The sequence below is a fragment of the Meles meles genome, chromosome X (genome assembly GCF_922984935.1).
Source record: "Meles meles chromosome X, mMelMel3.1 paternal haplotype, whole genome shotgun sequence".
NCBI lineage: Eukaryota > Metazoa > Chordata > Mammalia > Carnivora > Mustelidae > Meles > Meles meles.
This window is the reverse complement of record NC_060087.1, coordinates 64,839,849-64,858,128: the sequence shown is the minus strand read 5'-3', so window position 1 is coordinate 64,858,128 and position 18,280 is coordinate 64,839,849. Positions and strand designations below refer to the sequence as shown.

The window sequence follows — 18,280 nt, the reverse complement described above, 5'->3', positions numbered from 1 at the left end:
TCATTTAAACATGTTATACAGACATTTTACCAGTAAAAGAAAAAATACTCCCCAGACACACAACTTTAATATATCCATTTTTCTGCACATTATTCTTGTCCTTATCTATATAAATATGGTCTTTATTATTGTAATTATAACGTGAAGTAAGATTTTTTTGTTCTTATAAAGAGCTTTATTGAGATAATTCACATATCATGAAGTTCATCCATTTTCAGTAAACAGTTCAGTGGTTTTAGTATTTTCATAGAGTTGTGCAACTGTCAATTTTCAACCTTTTTAATCACCACCAGTGAAACCTTGTACCCTTTAGCTATTACTCTCCTACCTCTGCCTTCTGCTTCTTCAGATCTTAGATCTTAAGATCTAATGAATCTTTCTGTTTCTACAGTTGGACTTATTCTGAATCTTTCATATGAATGGATTCATATAATATGTAGTCTTTTGTGACTGGCTTCTTTCACATAGTATGTTTTCAAAGTTCTTCCATGTAACATATGTCAGCACTTCATTCATTAGGCCTTAAAGAGCTAGTGATAAGTGAGTCGGGAGAAATCGGAGAGGGAGACGAACAATGAGAGACTGTGGATTCTGAGAAACAAACTGAGGGTTTTGGAGGGGAGAGGGGTGGGGGGTTGGGTGAGCCTGGTGGTGGGTATTAAGGAGGGCACGTACTGCATGGAGCACTGGGTGTGGTGCATGAACAGTGAATCTTGGAACACTAAAAAAAAAAATAAAATTACAAAAAAAAAAAGTTTTCCTAGGAGACAAGACAAGAAAAAATTATCCAGATTACCCATTATCATCTTTGACCATTACTTTAGGAATAACACAATATTAAATTAGCTCAATTTTGAAAAACAAAAAAAAGAGCTGCTAATATTCCATTGTATGGATAATACCCACATTTTGATTATCCATTTATTTATTCCTAGATACCTGGGTTGTTTCACCTTCTGACTCTTGTGGGTAGTGCTGTGATAAATATTTGTCTGAAAATTTTTATTTAAGCATCTGTTTTCACTTCTTTCAGATATATACTTAGGAATGGAATTATTAGGTCATATGGTAATTTTAACTTATTGAGAAACCAGCAAACTGTTTTCCATACTGACTGCACTATTTTATATTTCCACAAGCCGTTTATAAGGGTTCCAGTTTCTCCACATCTTCACCAACACTTACCTTCTGTTTTGTTTTGTTTTATTACAGGTATACCGTAGAGGTATTGCGGGTTTGGTTCCAGACTGCCGCAATAATGTGAATACTTTAATAAAGGGAGTCAAATTGGTTTTTTTTTTGGTTTCCTAGTACATATAAAAGTATTTACACTATACTGTAGTCTTTTAAGTGTGCAATAGCATTATAGCTAAAAAAATGTATATACCTTAATTAAAAAATACTTTATTGCTAATAGATGCCAACCATCTTCTGAATTTTCAGTGAGTTGTAATTTTTTTCTGGTGGAGGATTTTGCCATGATGTTGGCTGACTTATTGGGGTTGTGGTTGCTGAATATTGAGATGACTGTGGCAATTTCTTAAAATAAGACAATAGTGAAGTTTGTGGCATTGATTGACCCTTCTTTGCACAAATGATTTCTGTGTAGCATACAATGCTGTTTGATAACATTTTACCCACAGTAGAACTACTTTCAAAATTGAAGTAACGTCAGTCCTCTCAAACCCAGCTGCTACTTTATCAAATAAGTTTATATTCTAAATCTTTTGTTGTCATTTGAGTAATCTGCACAGCATCTTCACCAGGCATAGATTCCACCTCAAAAAACCACTTTCTTGGCTCATCTATGAGGCAACTCCTTACCTGTTCAAGTTTTATCATGACATTATAACAATTCAGTTCTTTCTTCAGGCTTCATTTCTACTTCTAGTTCTCTTGCTATTACAACCACATCTGCAGTTACTTCTCTTAAAGTCATCCATGATGGTTGGATTCAACTTCTTCTAGACTCCTGTTAATGTTGATATTTGATCTCTTCCCATGAATTACAAATCACAAATTCTTAATAGCATGTAGAATGGTGAATCCTTTCCAGAGGTTGGTTTTTTTTTTTACTCTTTTTTCTTTATTTATATTTTAGTTATCATACAGTGCAATATTGGTTTCTGGAGTACCATTCAGTGATTCATCACTTACATGCAACACCCAGTCCTTATCACAAGTGTCGTCTTTAATACCCATCACTCATCTAGCCCATCCCCCACCCACCTCCCTCCAGCAGCCATCAGTATGATCTCTATCTTTGAGAGTCTCTTATGGTTTCTTTACCCCCACCTCCGTGCCATGTTAATGTGTTTTCTTTCTGAAAGTCCACATATGAATGAGATCATATGGTATTTATCTTTCTCTTACTGACTTATTTTACTTAGCACAGCACCCTGATGTTTATAGTAGAAGGTGTTTTCAATTTACTTTACCTAGATCCATCAGAGGAGTCACTATGTAAGTTTTGAACATGAGTCCTTCTACTTTATTCTTCTTCAAGATTGTTTTGGCTATACTGGGTCCCAGGCAATTCCATATGAATTTTAGAATAACCTTGTAGATTTCTACAGAGAAATCAGCATAGGGATTCTGATTAAGATTCTGATAGGGAGGGGCGCCTGGGTTGCTCAGTGGGTTAAAGCCTCTGCATTTGGCTCAGGTCATGATCTCAGGGCCCTGGAATTGAGCCCTGCATCGGGCTCTCTGCTCAGCTGGGAGCCTGCTTCCTCCTTCTCTCTCTGCTTGCCTCTCTGCCTACTTGTGATCTCTGTCTGTCAGATAAATAAATCTTAAAAAAAAAAGATTCTGGTAGGGATTACATTGAATCTGTATTTCATTTTAGGAAATATTGACATCTTAACAATATTAAATCTTCTTATCCATGAACATAGAAAGTTTTAGCATTTGTTTAGGTTTTTAATTTTCTTTTACCAGTATTTTGTGGTTTTTAGTGTTTTAGTGTATACTTATTCTTACTTATTTTATTCTTTTTGATATTGTAAATGGAATTTTCTTATATTTTTGGATAATTACTTGCAAATGCTTAAAAAATGAGTTTTGTATATTAACTCATTTATTAGTCCTAATAGTTTTTAAGTGAATATTCTTTATTTTTTTAATGTATTTTTTGTTTTTTATTATGTTAGTTAGTCACCATACAGTACTTCATTAGTTTTTTTTTTTTTTTTTGACAGACAGAGATCACAAGTAGGCAGAAAGGCAGGCAGAGAGAGTGAGAGGGAAGGAAGCAGGCTCCCCGCGGAGCAGAGAGCCCGATGCGGGACTCGATCCCAGGACCCTGAGATCATGACCTGAGCCGAAGGCAGGGACTTAACCACTGAGCCCCCCCGTCACCCACTTCATTAGTTTTTGATGTAGTGTTCCATGATTCATTGTTTGTGTATGACACCCAGTGCTCCATGTAATACGTGCCCTCCTTAATACCCATCACCATGCTAACCCATTCTCCCCACCCACCTCTCCTCTGAAACCCTCGGTTTGTTTCCCAGAGTCCATAGTCTCTCATAGTTTGTCTCCCCCTCTGATTTCACCCCTTTCATTTTTCCCTACCTTCTCCTAATGTCCTCCATGCTCTTCTTATGTTCCACATATAAGTCAAATCATGTAATTGTCTTTCTCAGCTTGACTTGTTTCACTTAGTATAAGCTCCTCCAATCCATCCATGTCGATGCAAATTGTGAGTATTCATCCTTTCTGATGGCAGAGTAATATTCCATCATATATATGAACCACATCTTTATCCATTCATCTGTTGAAGGACATCTTGGCTCCTTCCACAGTTTGACTATTTTGGACATTGCTGCTATGAACAGTGGGGTACATGTTCCCCTTCTTTTCACTACATCTGTATCTTTGCATAAATAGCAATAACCAGTAACGAAACTGAACCAGTAATCAAAAAACAAGAGTCCAGGGCCTGATGGATTCCCAGGGTAATCCTACCAAACATTTAAAGAAGAAATAACACCTATTCTTTTGAAGCTGTTTTAAAAAATAGAAACAACAGGAAAACTTCCAGACTCATTCTATGAAGCCAGCATTACCTTGATACCAAAACCAGGCAAAGACACCATCTAAAAGGAGAATTATAGAACATATATATAGATGCCAGAATTCTCAACAAGATTCTAGCCAGTAGGACCCAACAGTACATTAAAAGTATTATCGGTCATGACCAGGTGGGATTTATCCCTGGGATTCAAGGGTGGTTCAACATTTGCAAATCAATCATGTGATAGAACACATTAATAAGAGAAAAGATAAGAACGATGCAGTTCTCTCAATTGATGCAGAAAAAGCATTTGACAAAATGCAGCATCCTTCCTTGATTAAAACTCTTCAGAGTGTAGGGATAGAGGGAATATTCCTCAGTTTCATAACCATCTGTGAAGAGTCCACAATGAATATCATTATCAGTGGGGAAAAAGCTGAGAGTCTTTCCCTTAAGATAGGAACACGGCAGGGATGCCCACTTTCGCCACGGTTGTTCAGCATAATACTAGAAGTCCTAGTAACAGTAATCAGACAACAAAAAGAAATAAAAGGTGTTCAAATTGGCAGAGAAGTCAAACTCTCTCTTTTCGCAGATGACATGTTGCTTTATGTGGAGAACCCAAAAGATTCCACTCCCAAATTATTAGAACTCATATAGCAATTCAGTAATGTGGCAGGATAAAAAATCAATGTCAGAAATCTGTTGCTTTTCTGTACACTAACAATGTAACTGTAGAAAGAATTTAAGTGGTTATTTAAAGGAGTTTCCATATACAGGATTATGTCGTTTGCATATCCAATGTGGATTACTTCTGTTTCTTTTTCTTGCCTAGTTTCCCTGGTTAGGACCTCTAGTTTTCTTGTTCTTAATCTTGGGGGAAAAGCATCTGCTCTTTCACCATTAGTATGGTGTTAGTTGTAGTTTTTTCATAATGCTGTTTATCAAGTTGAAGAAGTTCCCTTCTATTTCCAGCTTTTTAACATGAATGATGTTGGATATTGTTAAAATGATTTCTCTCATCTGTTAAGGTGATCATATTGGTTTTTTAAAAATTCTACTGATTTGGTTCATTACTTTGAATGTCAAATGTTAAACCAACCTTGCATACCTGGGATAAATCCCACTTGGTTATGGTGTATAATTCTCTTCATATGTTCCTGGATTCTCTTTACTAGTATTTTGTTGAGGATTCGTGCATCCTTATTCATAAGATATAACTAGTTTTCAGTTTTGTTTTCTTTTAATATCTTTGTATGGTTTTGATATGAGGCTAATATTGGCCTAATTTAATGAGTTTGTAAGTTTTCCTTTCCCTGTTTCTTGAAAGAGTTTGGGAAGAATTGGTATGAGTTCTTTAAATGTTTGCCAGAATTTAGCAGTGAAGCCATCTGGACATGGGTTTTTCTTGTGGATAGTTTTTAATCATCATCATCAACAGTATTGTAAAATATACCTAACATGAAATTTAGCATTTTCAGAGTGAAAAAGCAACCTACTGAATAGGAGAAAAGATTTGCAAATCGTGTATCTTGTAAGGGGTTAATATTCAGAGTACATAAAGAACTAGTATAATTCAATAACAAATGGATGACCTGATTCAAAAAATGGGCAAAAGATTCAAACAGACATTTCTCTAAAAGATAATATACAAATGACTTGGAGAAACACACAAATCAAAACCACAATGAGATATAACCTCACATTATTAGAATGGCTACGGTCAAAAAAAAATCTGTAAATAATAAATCGGTGATGATGTGGAGAATTTGGAACATTTGCACACTCTTGGTGGGATTATAAAATGATACAACCACTGTGGAAATCAGTATGGCAGTTCCTCAAAACATTAAAACTAGAATTACGTGATCCAACAACACTATTTCTGGGTATATACCAAAAAGAATTGAAAGGGTATTTTTATTTAGATTTTATTTATTTATTAGAGAGAGTGCATGCACACAAGCAGGGGGAGTGGCAGCAGAGCAGGCAGAGGGAGAAGCAGACTCCCCACTGAGCAAGGAGCCCCATGCGGGACTCGATCCCCTGGACCCTGGGATCATGACCTGAGCCGAAGGCAGCGGCCCAACCGACTTATATCTTAAAACCACCCTTTCAGAGCCGCCCAGGCATCCCTGAAAGGGTGCTTTAAGATATTTGTATACCCATATTCATAGCCACATTATTGACAATAATGAAAAGGTAGAAAGGATCCAAGTGTATATTGGTGGATGAATGGATAAACAAAATGTGGTGTTTATACAGTGGAATATTTTTCAGCTCCTGAAGGAAATCTTGTCACATGCTACAACCCTGATGACATTATGTTAAATGAAATAAACTGGCACAAAAAAAGGTGACTACTGTGTAAATTCATTTATTATTTCATTACTTCACTTATCTAAAGTAGTCAGATACACAGAGAAAGTAGAAGAGTGCTTACCGTAGGGAAGGGGAGAATGGGGAGTTGTTGAATAGTGGGTATAGAGTTTCAGTTTGCAAGTATAAAAAGTTCTGGAGATCTGTCAGCACAACTGAACTATATACTTAAAATGGCTAAGATGGTAAATTTTTTGGTATGTGGGGGTTTTTTGTTGTTATTTTTTGTTTTTTAACCACAGTATAAGAAGTTACATAGCCAGCTGCTAGTGAGGTTAGGTAAAATGGGAGTTTTGCTTGTTTTGCACCAAATCTTTCTGATTTCTCTGTCTTCTATTAAAAATACAAATTTTAAAAAACTGGTATGAGATATGGGACAAACTACAACTGTGTTTACTAGTCATTGGCAGAATAGCTGGTAGGTACTCATCAAAAATTTTTTAATTTAATGTCCATTAATTTTATATATAAATCTGTCTTAGAGCATAAAGAAATCATTATGGGAGTTCTAAGTTGTTTGTCCCATATTTCTTGTACAGCTGGTTTGGTGTTTACGAATTCTTTTAATTTTTGTTTGTCCTGGAAGCTTTTTATCTCTCCTTCTATTTGCAGTGATAGCCTAGCTGGATATAGTATTCTTGGCTGCATGTTTTTCTCATTTAGTGCTCTGAATATATCATGTCAGTTCTTTCTGGCCTGCCAGGTCTCTGTGGATAAGTCTGCTGCCAATCTAATATTTTTCCATTGTATGTTACAGACTTTTTGTCCTGGGCTGCTTTCTGGATTTTCTCTTTGTCACTAAGATTTGTAGGTTTTACTATTAGATGATGGGGTGTGGACCTACTCTTAATTGATTTTGAGGGGGGTTCTCTGTGGCTCCTGGATTTTGATGCTTGTTCCCTTTGCCATATTAGGGAAATTCTCTACAATAATTAGCTCCAATATACCTTCTGCTTCCCTCTCTCTTTCTTCTTCTTCTGGAATCCCAATTATTCTAATGTTGTTTCGTCTTACAGTATCACTTATCTCTTGAATTCTCCCCTTGTGGTCCAGTGGTTGGTTGTCTCTCTTTTGCTCAGCTTCTTTATTCTCTGTCATTTGGTCTTCTATATCACTAATTCTCTCTTCTGCCTCATTTATCCTAACAGTAAGAGCCTCCATTTTTATTGCACCTCATTAATAGCTTTTTTGATTTCAGCTTAGTTAGATTTTAGTTCTTTTATTTCTCCAGGTAGAGTTTCTCTAATATCTTCCATGCCTTTTTTGAGCCCAGCTAGCACCTTGAGAATCATCATTCTGAACTCTAGATCTGACATATTAGCAATCTCCGTATTGATTAGGTCCCTAGCCTTCGATACTGCCTCTTGTTGTTTTTTGTTGTTGTTGTTGTTTTGTTTTGTTTTTGCGTTGAGTTTTTCCACCTTGTCATTTTATCCAGATAAGAATATATGAACAAGAGAATAAATTACTAAAAGGGTGACAAAGACCCCAGAAAAAAGTGTGTTAACCAAATCAGAAGAGACCCCAAATTGCGGTGGGGAAGAAAGGGGGTATAAAGAAGTTTAAAAAATTTAAAAAAAAATAAAGAATTAGACTGGGGATTAGAACAGAGCCACCCACTTAATTTTGGGAGTACTTTGGTCTCTTAGCAGAAACTACCTCCCAGAATTTTAAAGGAAGAAAAATGTGAGTATGACACGCACACACACACACACAAATAAGGGTAAACATGAAGGGATGGAATATGACTGTAAAGATGAAAATTTTTTAAAAATTCTGAAGAAGTTGATAAGTTGGTTGGGAAAAGAAAGAAAAAAAGTAGAGAGAATTTACTCTGGCTGGAGATTAGAGCAAATCCCTCCCTGTGCTAGATTTAGGGTATATTTTGATCTATTAGAAGAAGTTGTATCCCAAAATTTTTTAAAAGAAAAAACCCTATGTTTATATAAAAAATAAAGTTAGATACAACCATGGATAAAATATGACTAAATAATGAAGTTTCAAAAATATTTTTTAATGAAAGGTATTATTAAGATAAACTAGTTAAGAAACATTAAAAGAGGAAAGAGTAAAAGTTAAAAGAAATTAGAATAAGAAAAAAATAAAATTAAAAAAATTAACTTTGCAAGACTAAAGAATCGTGGGGAGAAAGCCATGAATTCCATGCTTTGCTTTCTCCTCTGGAATTCTGCTGTTCTCCTTGATAAGTGAGTTTGGTCTTGGCTGGATTTCTTGCTGATCTTCGGGTGGGGGGCTAGTTTTAGTGATTTTCAAGTGTCTTTGCTGGAGGTGGAATTGCACTGCCCTTGCCAGGGGCCGGGTTAAGTAATCTGCTCCGGTTCACTCTCCGGAGCTTTTGTTCCCTGAATGCTTTCCGTAGAATTCTGGAGGATGGGAATTAAAATGGCAGCCTCCTAATCTCTGGCCCAGAGGAGCTGAGAGCTCAGGGCCCCACTTCTCAGTGTGCCCTTGGAGACAAGCGCTCAGTCACTCCCGTCTCCCTGGCCTCCGGCTGTGTGCCAAGCTCACCCAGCCTGTGACCAAGTGTCTCTGTCTCTGGCACACAGCCCCACCTGGAGTCTCCAAACCCAGCAGATCACTGCCGCTCTTCCAGGGAGGTCTCCCCAGATCTGCCACTTGTGGGGCCCCTGCTCAAAGAGCAGTGGCCTCACCGTGCCACGGATCACAGTTCAAGGTAACCCCGAGCTGAGAGCTCACTCCTTGGCTCCGTCTCTGTAGCCGGCTTCCTTGCTGTAATACCTGTGAACTCTGTGATACTCAGACACCTATGATCCTTAGGTGACCCTGCAGCACCTGAGACCATGCTGTCCTTGCAAGGGCTCCACCCCCTCTTCGCCTATGGAGCGAAGAAGACTTTTACAAGTTCAGATTGTCACTTTGGATTCACTTCTCTGCAGGTCCTACCTTTCAGAACGCAGGCAATTTTCTGTTTCTAGAATTGCTGCTCTTCTTCTCTCGTTCCCCTGTTGGATTTGTAGGTGTTCAGAATGGTTTGATAAACTATATAGCTGATCTCCTGCTACCTGATATCATTTCAGCCTACTACTCCCCTGCTATCTCGACTCCTCCCCCTATATCTTTTTTTTAAAAAGATTTTATTTATTTATTTGACAGACAGAGATCACAAGTAGGCAGAGAGGCAGACAGAGAAAGAGGGAGAAACAGGCTCCCTGCTGAGCAGGGAGCCCGATGCAGGACTCGATCCCAGGACGCTGGGATCATGACCCGAGTCAAAGGCAGAGGCTTTAACCCACTGAGCCACCCAGGTGCTCCCTCCCCCTATATCTTTATAGTTTGAGGTTGGGGAGCATGATACCTCCAGCTTTGTTCTTCTTTCTCAAGATTGTTTTGACTCTTTGGTGTCTTTTATGGTTCTATACAAATTTTAGGATTCTTTGTTCTAGTCTGTGAAAAAATATATTGTGACCTTTTCTTTTTTGTCTGATGGTGGTACCTTGAGTACTCTTGGAATATAGTGCTATTTTTAATTTTAATTTTCTAATTTTGTTGATAATGATAATTTTTTCTCTTATGTTCATTTTAAATATAAGGTGACTCAGTGGCTTAAAGCCTCTGCCTTCGGCTCAGGTCATGATCCCAGGGTTCTGGGGTCGAGACCCGCATCGGGCTCTCTGCTCAGTGGGGAGCCTGCTTCCCTTCCTATCTCTCTCCCTGCCTTTCTGCCTGCTTATGATCTTTGTCAAATAAATAAAGAAAATCTTTAAATAAGTAAATAAATATAATAACTTTTTAGGAAATATAACCCCAGTAACATCCTGTGTAAGTTATAGGCAGGTGGTGTCTTTATTTTTAGACAGGTGCATTGGTTGCTTAGGTCACTGTAGTAATGAAAAGGAGCATTTGCTCTTTAGTTAATATGATACCACATACTTTGTCATTGGTTTACTGAGATGTTTACCTAGTAAAAAAAAAAGTAGAATTCCTCTTTTTCTCCAATCAAAATCTTACATGAAATATTAGTACATTGGGCCTGGGTTGCTAAAAAAGTGAAGAGATCTCTCCTCCTTTCCTAACTGGGGTTGAGAGTCACCTCTAAGCCACTGCCTCATTAGCAAACCTTAAATTGGCTGTTTACAGAACCCATAAAGTATTCCAGGGTTCATTTCATTTTATAAATATAGGGTATCTACCATGTGCAAGGCACAATCTAGATGCTGAGGATAAAGATGCTAACAAAAAAGAACAGGTCCCTAATCCCCCAGAGGCTATACTTTTGTTAGGGAAGACAAATAAGAAACAAACAGGAAATGTGTAGTTTAAAAATGCAATGGAGACATAATGAAATACTTTAAAGGGAGTTCTGGGGGAAAATATGTAAATTGGTCAGGCTTTATTGATGTCCCTCACAGAACTGGACATGTAGTAGGTCCATAGTAAATATTTGCTGAACTGGCATGGTATCACATTGTCCTTACCTGGGTATTCTTTAGTTATTTTCCGTAGAGAATCATGCTCTGGTGATGCATTTTTTTATGTGCCTCTTTATGTTTCAGTGCTAAGTATATACTGGCAGTTTTTAATCTTTATCACTACTCCCTTTTTTGTTTCTGAGGCCCCTCCTTATTGATATGTCTTTAACATATGTTCTGGTAGTGCTTCATTATCTAAAAGACGCAGTAGCAGAAAAGTTACATCATTTTATTCTACTATCATGAATAAATGGAAAATGCCCATTTTACTCTATACCTGTAGTACTGTAATTACATTTTCCCCATCTTTAATGGGTAAAAACAATTGTCATTTTTTTAGTTCTTATTTTCTGACCACTGGCAAGATTGAATATTTTTCCATATGGTTGTTAGTTTATATTTAATTTAATAAATTATCTTCAACAAACATTTGTTTTAACTATTAATCAGTTCAGTTTATCACCACCACCTTTACTACTACTACTACTACTACTACTACTACTACTACTACTACTACTACTACTGTGTACTGGACACTGAACTAGGTTCAAGGAGTATTACAGGAAATCATGTTATAGAGATGATCACATATAAATGTGCCCTAGTAGAGACAGATACAATTTGATGTGGGATCCTGGGTGATATATTAAGTACTCAATGAGCTTAATTACTATGTGACAGGCACTGTTCTAAGGGGCTTTTTTTCTTGTATCAGCTCATTTTAAAAACCTGGGGTTTTTAGAAACAATCCATTTTGGTGACTGACCTGTGCTGACTTTATCACTTTTTAAGTGTTGGATTCACAGAAATAGTGGTATATACATTATTCTTTTGTATTATCAGAGCAAGGTGAGTATGTTGAAATACTTTAAAAATATTAACATCATATTTTATTTATGATTAGCATATTAATTTTAATAATTACCCTCTTCGGGTAAACAGTTAATGGAAATGTGACTCCAGACTCTTTCTTATCCAGCCATCTGTCTCAAATTCTTTTTTCCTTAGCTGTGTTTATGTTTTTTTTTTTCAATTCAAAGAAATAAAAATCACAAATAAATAAATAGACTTTCTTACCAATTGCCAAGTTTTCAGCAAGGATATTCTGTGTTTTCAGTATAAGTAAAGATATGGGTAAGTAAGAAACATGTTGAAAAGAACCTTTTAAGGGAAGTACTAAATTTAAATAAAAAGTTTGCTGAAAGATCTAAATCTCAGTTTTATGAACTTGTTTTTATGTTAAGATTCTAGGATGTGACTCTGGAGGGGAAAAAGTAGTATTACTTTTATAATTTTACAATTGTAAATGTTTTATGTTTACAATTAAAAGAACTGGAATGGAAATTATGTATCATAAGATAGAAAAATGTCTTTAGTACTTAATTTGGTATTTTAGTTTTAATGTAAGTCTTGGCTAAATTTTCATCTCACTGTCCAAAAGATGATCAGTATCAACTTGTTAATAAGGGAGGAAACCTGGCCATTTACAGATTTAATTAAAAGTAAGCTTCATGAACTTAATTCAGTTTAACCATATTCTTTTGACAGTTTTAAAGGTTTCTAATCAAGAAAATCTTTTATGAAATTCACATAGGTGAAATATTTTTTTAAAGTACCTTTGCTATTCAGTATCTTTTAGAAATAAATCTGTGGGAATTATTTATAATATAGTGAATATAGTGAATTACACCTTGATTTAAAAAATTTATATTTCACAATGCTATTAAAATATACATAACCAGATTTTAAATGGTGAGCACGGAAGAAGATCTATAATTACTAGCAGAACAATATATATCAGATCCCTCTTTTCTTTTCTTATTAAATTTTCAGGTGAAGGGAAGTGGCTGCGAAACATTGACTATTACCGTTTAGATGGTTCTACTACTGCACAATCAAGGAAAAAATGGGCTGAAGAATTTAATGATGAAACTAATGTGAGGTAGGAAATATTTTTTGTTTGTACAGAGAGGGTTTTTTTTTGTTTTTGTTTTGTTTTTGTTTTGTTTTTGTTTTTGTTTTTGTACAGAGAATTTTTTAAAAATAATTTTAAATCTGGGATGCCTGGGTGGCTCAGTCGGTTAAGTGGCCAGCTCTTACTTCAGCTCAGGACATGATCTCAGGGTCATGAGATCAAACCCCATATTGGACTCTGTGCTCAGCTCAGAGTTTGCTCATCCCTCTGCGACCCTCCCACGCCCTGCTCATGCTGTTGCACTCTTTTTCTCTCAAATAAATAAAATCCTTTTTTAAACAAATCCAAAAAATTTTTAAAAATCTACAAACAGTTGGGGCATCTGGGTTTTTCAGTGGGTTAAGCCTCTGCCTTCGGCTCAGCTCATGGTCTCGGGATCCTAGGATTGAGCCCCGCATCGGACTCTCTGCTTAGTGGAGAGCCTGCTTACCCCCCTTTTCTCTGCCTGCCTCTCTACCTATTTGTGATCTCTCTCTCTGTCAAATAAATAAGTAAAATCTTTTTTAAAAAATCTACAAACAGTTAAGTTCACTCGTTATAGTATATATTTCTACAATTTTTGACAAATACAAGATAGAGTCAAGATATAAAATGTTTTCATCACCTCTCAAGAAATTCACTCGTGGAATTATAGAGTTAGATTAGAGCCTTTTGAGTCTCACTTATTTCATGTAGCAAAATATTTGAGATTTATCCATTTTATTGCATATGTCAATAGTTTGTTTCTTACTAGTTTGTTTATTGTTGAGTAGTATTCCATTATATGGATGTATTACAGTTTGTTTAGGCATCTCCACTTGAAAGAGTTGTTTCCAGGTTTTGGAGTTAAAATTGAAGGTGCTCTCATGTGTAAATTCTTGTGTTACCCATTGATATTTCTAGGAGTGCAATTGCTGGGTTGTATGATAAGTTTGTGTTTAGCTTTATAGAAACTGCCAAATAGTTTTCCAAAGTAGTTGTACAATTTTGCATTCCCATCAGCAGTGTATGAGAGTTCTGATTGCTCTGCATCCCTGTCAGCACTTGGTATTATTGGGTGTGTTTGGTTTTTTTTTTTTTTTAATTATTTTACCAATTCTAATATGTAATGGTATTTCATGTGACTTTAGTTTGCATTTCCCTAATAATTGATACAAAGCATCTTTTCATGTACATATTGACCATTTTTATATCACCTTTTTATGTCATTTTATATCATCTTTATATCATCTTTTATATCATCTTTTTATATCATCTTTATATCATCTTTCACACATGCTTTCACATGATCTTTTGGAAAATGTTGAAGATGGGCTTAGTTTAATGACAAGTCCAGACAAGGCCAGAGTATGCCTTAGTCAATGTTTTAATCCACTGAGCCACCCAGGCGCCCCTTAGTCAATGTTTTAAAGCATAAAAGATACTATACTGTGTATGTAAAAGATGTTTTATTTCTGGCAGAGTCCTGAGCTACATCTAGGGTTAAGGCTAGAGAAATTCCAGTTAGAAGATATATTGCATTACCTAATAGAATATCTTAAATAGAATAATTGAAATATATATTTAAAATCCATATACTCTGGGAGAGCCTACGAAGGAATGGTTGAGTACAGTAAAGTTATAAAAGCATATTGTTAAATAACTATTAACAGAGTAAGTTCATTTTTATATTTTGTTTGTCATGTTCCTAAAAATTACTGTTTCTGCATGAGTGTGAATTTTATTTTGTAACCCTTATCTAGTTTGTCAAACAAACTAAACTTTCCACTTGTTCAGTGTCCCAAATTTGTAAATATCACAGTAGCATATGATTTTCCCATAACATTCGTATTTGAAAAAAAGATCTCCATGGGGAACAACATCGAAATTTGGATGCTGTGCTGTCATTTTTGTGAAACATTAGCCAATTAACTCCCCTAAACATAGACCAAAAAGTATCTGATTCAAATTCATCTTCTCATTTTCCCTCTTTCCCTCTCCTTCCTCCCATTATGTGTGTGTGTGTGTATGTGTGTCTGTGTCTGTGTGTGTGTATATTTATGTATTTATATAATAGATTTGATGGGTTACTGTTGAGTAGCGAAACCTGTTGAGATTAAATCCATAAATTTTAGAGATTGTATTTGTCTATCTATATTTTGTTTTCTCATGACTCAGTAATTGTCAGGAAATAGAATAAATGTTTTTATGGTAAAGCAGTTGAAAAGACACATTAAGGTAAACTTTAAAGATAATGACCATTTCTAATGTTGTCTTGTGAGACCAGGAAGTTTTTTTTCAACAGCGTTAGGTCCCTGATTAGCTTTAATACTGTTTTTTAAAAACTTTTTATTTAAAAATATAGATTCACCGGAACTTGTAGAGATAGTACAGAGAGGTCCTGTGAACACTTCATGTAATTTTCTTTATATACCTATAATTTCAAAACCAAGAAATTGACACTAGTTCAAAGTATATAGCTCTTTTTTTATCACATATGTAGAGATTCCTGTAACAACCCTGAAATCAGGTACATAAATATTCTATCACCACAGAGATTGCTCTCCTACCAGCCTTTTATAGTTATACCCTTCCTTTCCACCAAGTTCACTGCTATCCCTAACTCCTGGAAATAATTAATTTGTTTTCCTTGTTTATGATTTTGTCACATCAAGGCTGATATAAATGCTATCATACTATATGTGATCATTTGAGATCTTTTTTTTCATTCAGCATAATACCCTTTAGTTCCATCCAAATTGTCCTGTATATCAATAGTTCATTCCCCTTTTTTTTTTTTTTTTTACAAAGTAGTATTCCATGGTATGGATATACAGTTTAATTAAGACAAACTGTACATCTATTGCAGGACATTTTGGTTGTTTCCAGGTTTGGCTATTACAAATAAAGCTGCTGCTGGGGGGAAGCGCCCAGGTGGCTTGGTCAGTTAAGCATCCAGCTCTTGATTTCAGCTCAGGTCATGATCTCAGGGTCCTAGGATCAAGCCCCACAGTGGGCTCCCCGCTCAGCAGAAAGTCTGCTTGTCCTCTTCTCCTCCTGTCCCTCCCCTTGCCTGCTTGCTTGCTTGCTCTCTCAAATAAATAAATCTTAAAAAAAAAAAAAAAGCTGCTGTGAATGTTGCATACAGGTTTAGTGTAGACCTACAATTTCATTTCTCTAGTATAAATGCCCCAGAGTACAATACCTAGGTCGCATGGTAAGCGACTGGTGGTTTAACTGCCGAGCTGTTTTCCAGAATGGCTGAACTTTTTTTTTTACAGTGCTGCCAATAAAGTGTAAAGATCAACTTTTTCTGCATCCTCACCAGCATTTGGTGTTAGCACTATTTTTTATTTTGGTTGTTCTGATGGGTGTGTAGTGGTAACTCATTCTGTCTTAAATTTGTATTTCCCTGATGGCTCGTTATGTTGAACAGTCTTCTCATGTTTATCTGCTATCTGTATATCCTCTTTAGTGACACGTTTCAGTCTTTCGCCCATTTTGTTAAGTTTTGGAAATTCTTTATGTGATTTAGATATGAATCATTTGTCACATATGTGGTTTGCCAGTATTTTCTGCCAGTCTACAGCATGTCTTTTCATCCCCTTCACAAGGTTGTTCACATAGCAAAAGGTTAGTTTCGATGAAGTCTAGTTTGTTAATTTTAGATATCATGTTTTTGGTGTCAAATCTGTGAATTCTTCCACAAGCCCTAGCTCATACAGATTTTCTCCTGTGCTTTAGTTTTATAGTTTTACATTTTACAATTTGTATTTTATGTTTAAGTCTGAGATACATTTTGAGTTAATTTTTGTATAAAATGTGAGGTTTGGGTCAAGTTCACCTTTTTCTTTTTCTTGTCTTTTGCTTACAGATATCCATTTGCTCAAGCATCATTTGTTAAAAAAAAAAAGCCATCCTTCTTCCACCAAATTGCTCTTGCACTTCAGTGAAAAATAAGTTTATTTCTTGGTTCACTGTTCTGTTACATTGGTCTGTATGTCTGTCCTTCTGTCATTGCCACATATTCTTGAATATTTTAGCTGTTAGAGTAAGCTTTAATGACAGGTTGAATGATATCTCCTACTTTATTCTACTTTTCCCAAATTGTTTTACCTAGTCTATTATCTGTGCCTTCATATATAGATTTTAGAATCTTCATGTATCTACAAATACCTTGCAAGGCTTGTAATAGGAATTGCATTAGATGTCTTACCATTTGGGAAGAACTAATACTTTTACTATATTGAACCTCCTGTGAACATATTTTTTTCTATTTATATGGATCTTTTATTTCCTTCATCAGTGTTGATAGTTTTCAGTAATAAGTCCTGTATTTGTTTTGTTAGGTTTATACCTAGATATTTTATTTTTCTGAATGACTATATGATATCATATTTTTAATTTTTTAAAAAAGATTTTATTCATTTATTTGACAGACAGAGACCACTAGTAGGCAGAGAGGCAGGCAGAGAGAGGAAGGGAAGCAGGCTTCCCGCTGAGCAGAGAGCCTGATGTGGGGCTCGATCCCAGGACCCTGGGATCATGACCCAAGCTGGAGCAGATGCTTTAACCCACTGAGCCACCCAGGCACCCCTCATATTTTTAATTTTTAATTTTAACTGTATATGATGCCATATTTTTAATTTTTCTGAATGACTGTATATGATATCATATTTTTAATTTTAAATTTTGCATGTTCGTTGCTAGTATGAAGAGATGGAATTGACTTTTGTCTTGATCTTGTTACCTGTGATCTTGCTGAACTCATTTGTTTTAGGAGCTTATTTCATAGATTCTCTGAGATTTTACTAGACCATTATGTCATCTGCAAATAAGGATAGTTTTACTCTTTCTACCTTTCTGATCTTTATGCTGGCATTTATTTCCTTTTCTTGCCATGTTGCACTGGCTACATTTAATGTTAAGTAGCAATGATGAGAGTGAACATTCTTGCATTCTTCTTGATATTAAGAGCATTCAGTGTTGATTAACTATGCTGTTAGCTATATAATTTTTTAGATATTCTTTATCAATTGTAGGAAGTTCCCTTCTGTTCCTAGTTTGATGAGAGTTTTTATTTGAATGGGTATTTAATTTTGTTAGATGCTTTTTCTGTCTCATATAATATTAATAAGTTTTCTTCCTTAGCCTGTTACGTGATATATTATGTAGATTGATTTTCAAATATTGAACCAGCCTTGCATCCCTGGAATAAACCCCATTTGGTCATGGTATATAATTCTTTTTGTATATTAAGGGTTTTAATTGCGAATGCTTTGTTGAGGGATATTTATGAGATAATTGGGTTGTATCCATTTTTTTGTATTGTCTTTATCTGAATTTGATATCAGGATAAGGTTGACCTCATAAAATGAATTGAACTTTCTAAAAGAGATGTAGAATTTGTGTTGATTAATCTTAAATTTTTGATAGAATTTCCCAGTGAAACTTTGTAACTTTGTAATTTTTGAAGAATTTTTAAATCACTAATTCAGT

At 35.5% G+C, this 18,280-nt stretch overlaps 1 protein-coding gene across 6 annotated transcripts in view; it reads left to right on the top strand.

Annotated features, from left to right (window-relative positions):
• Nucleotides 1-18,280, top strand: part of ATRX (ATRX chromatin remodeler) — a 296,636-nt gene that overhangs the window by 229,469 nt on the left and 48,887 nt on the right. For 5 of the 6 annotated variants that reach the window (XM_045994716.1, XM_045994715.1, XM_045994713.1 and 2 more), the window contains one exon: nt 12,682-12,790. In XM_045994716.1, coding sequence (XP_045850672.1) covers nt 12,682-12,790 — 109 coding nt within the window. Of the gene's footprint in view, nt 1-1,212; nt 1,329-12,681; nt 12,791-18,280 lie in introns of those variants that run through there. The other variant, XM_045994717.1, reaches the window with a different exon arrangement.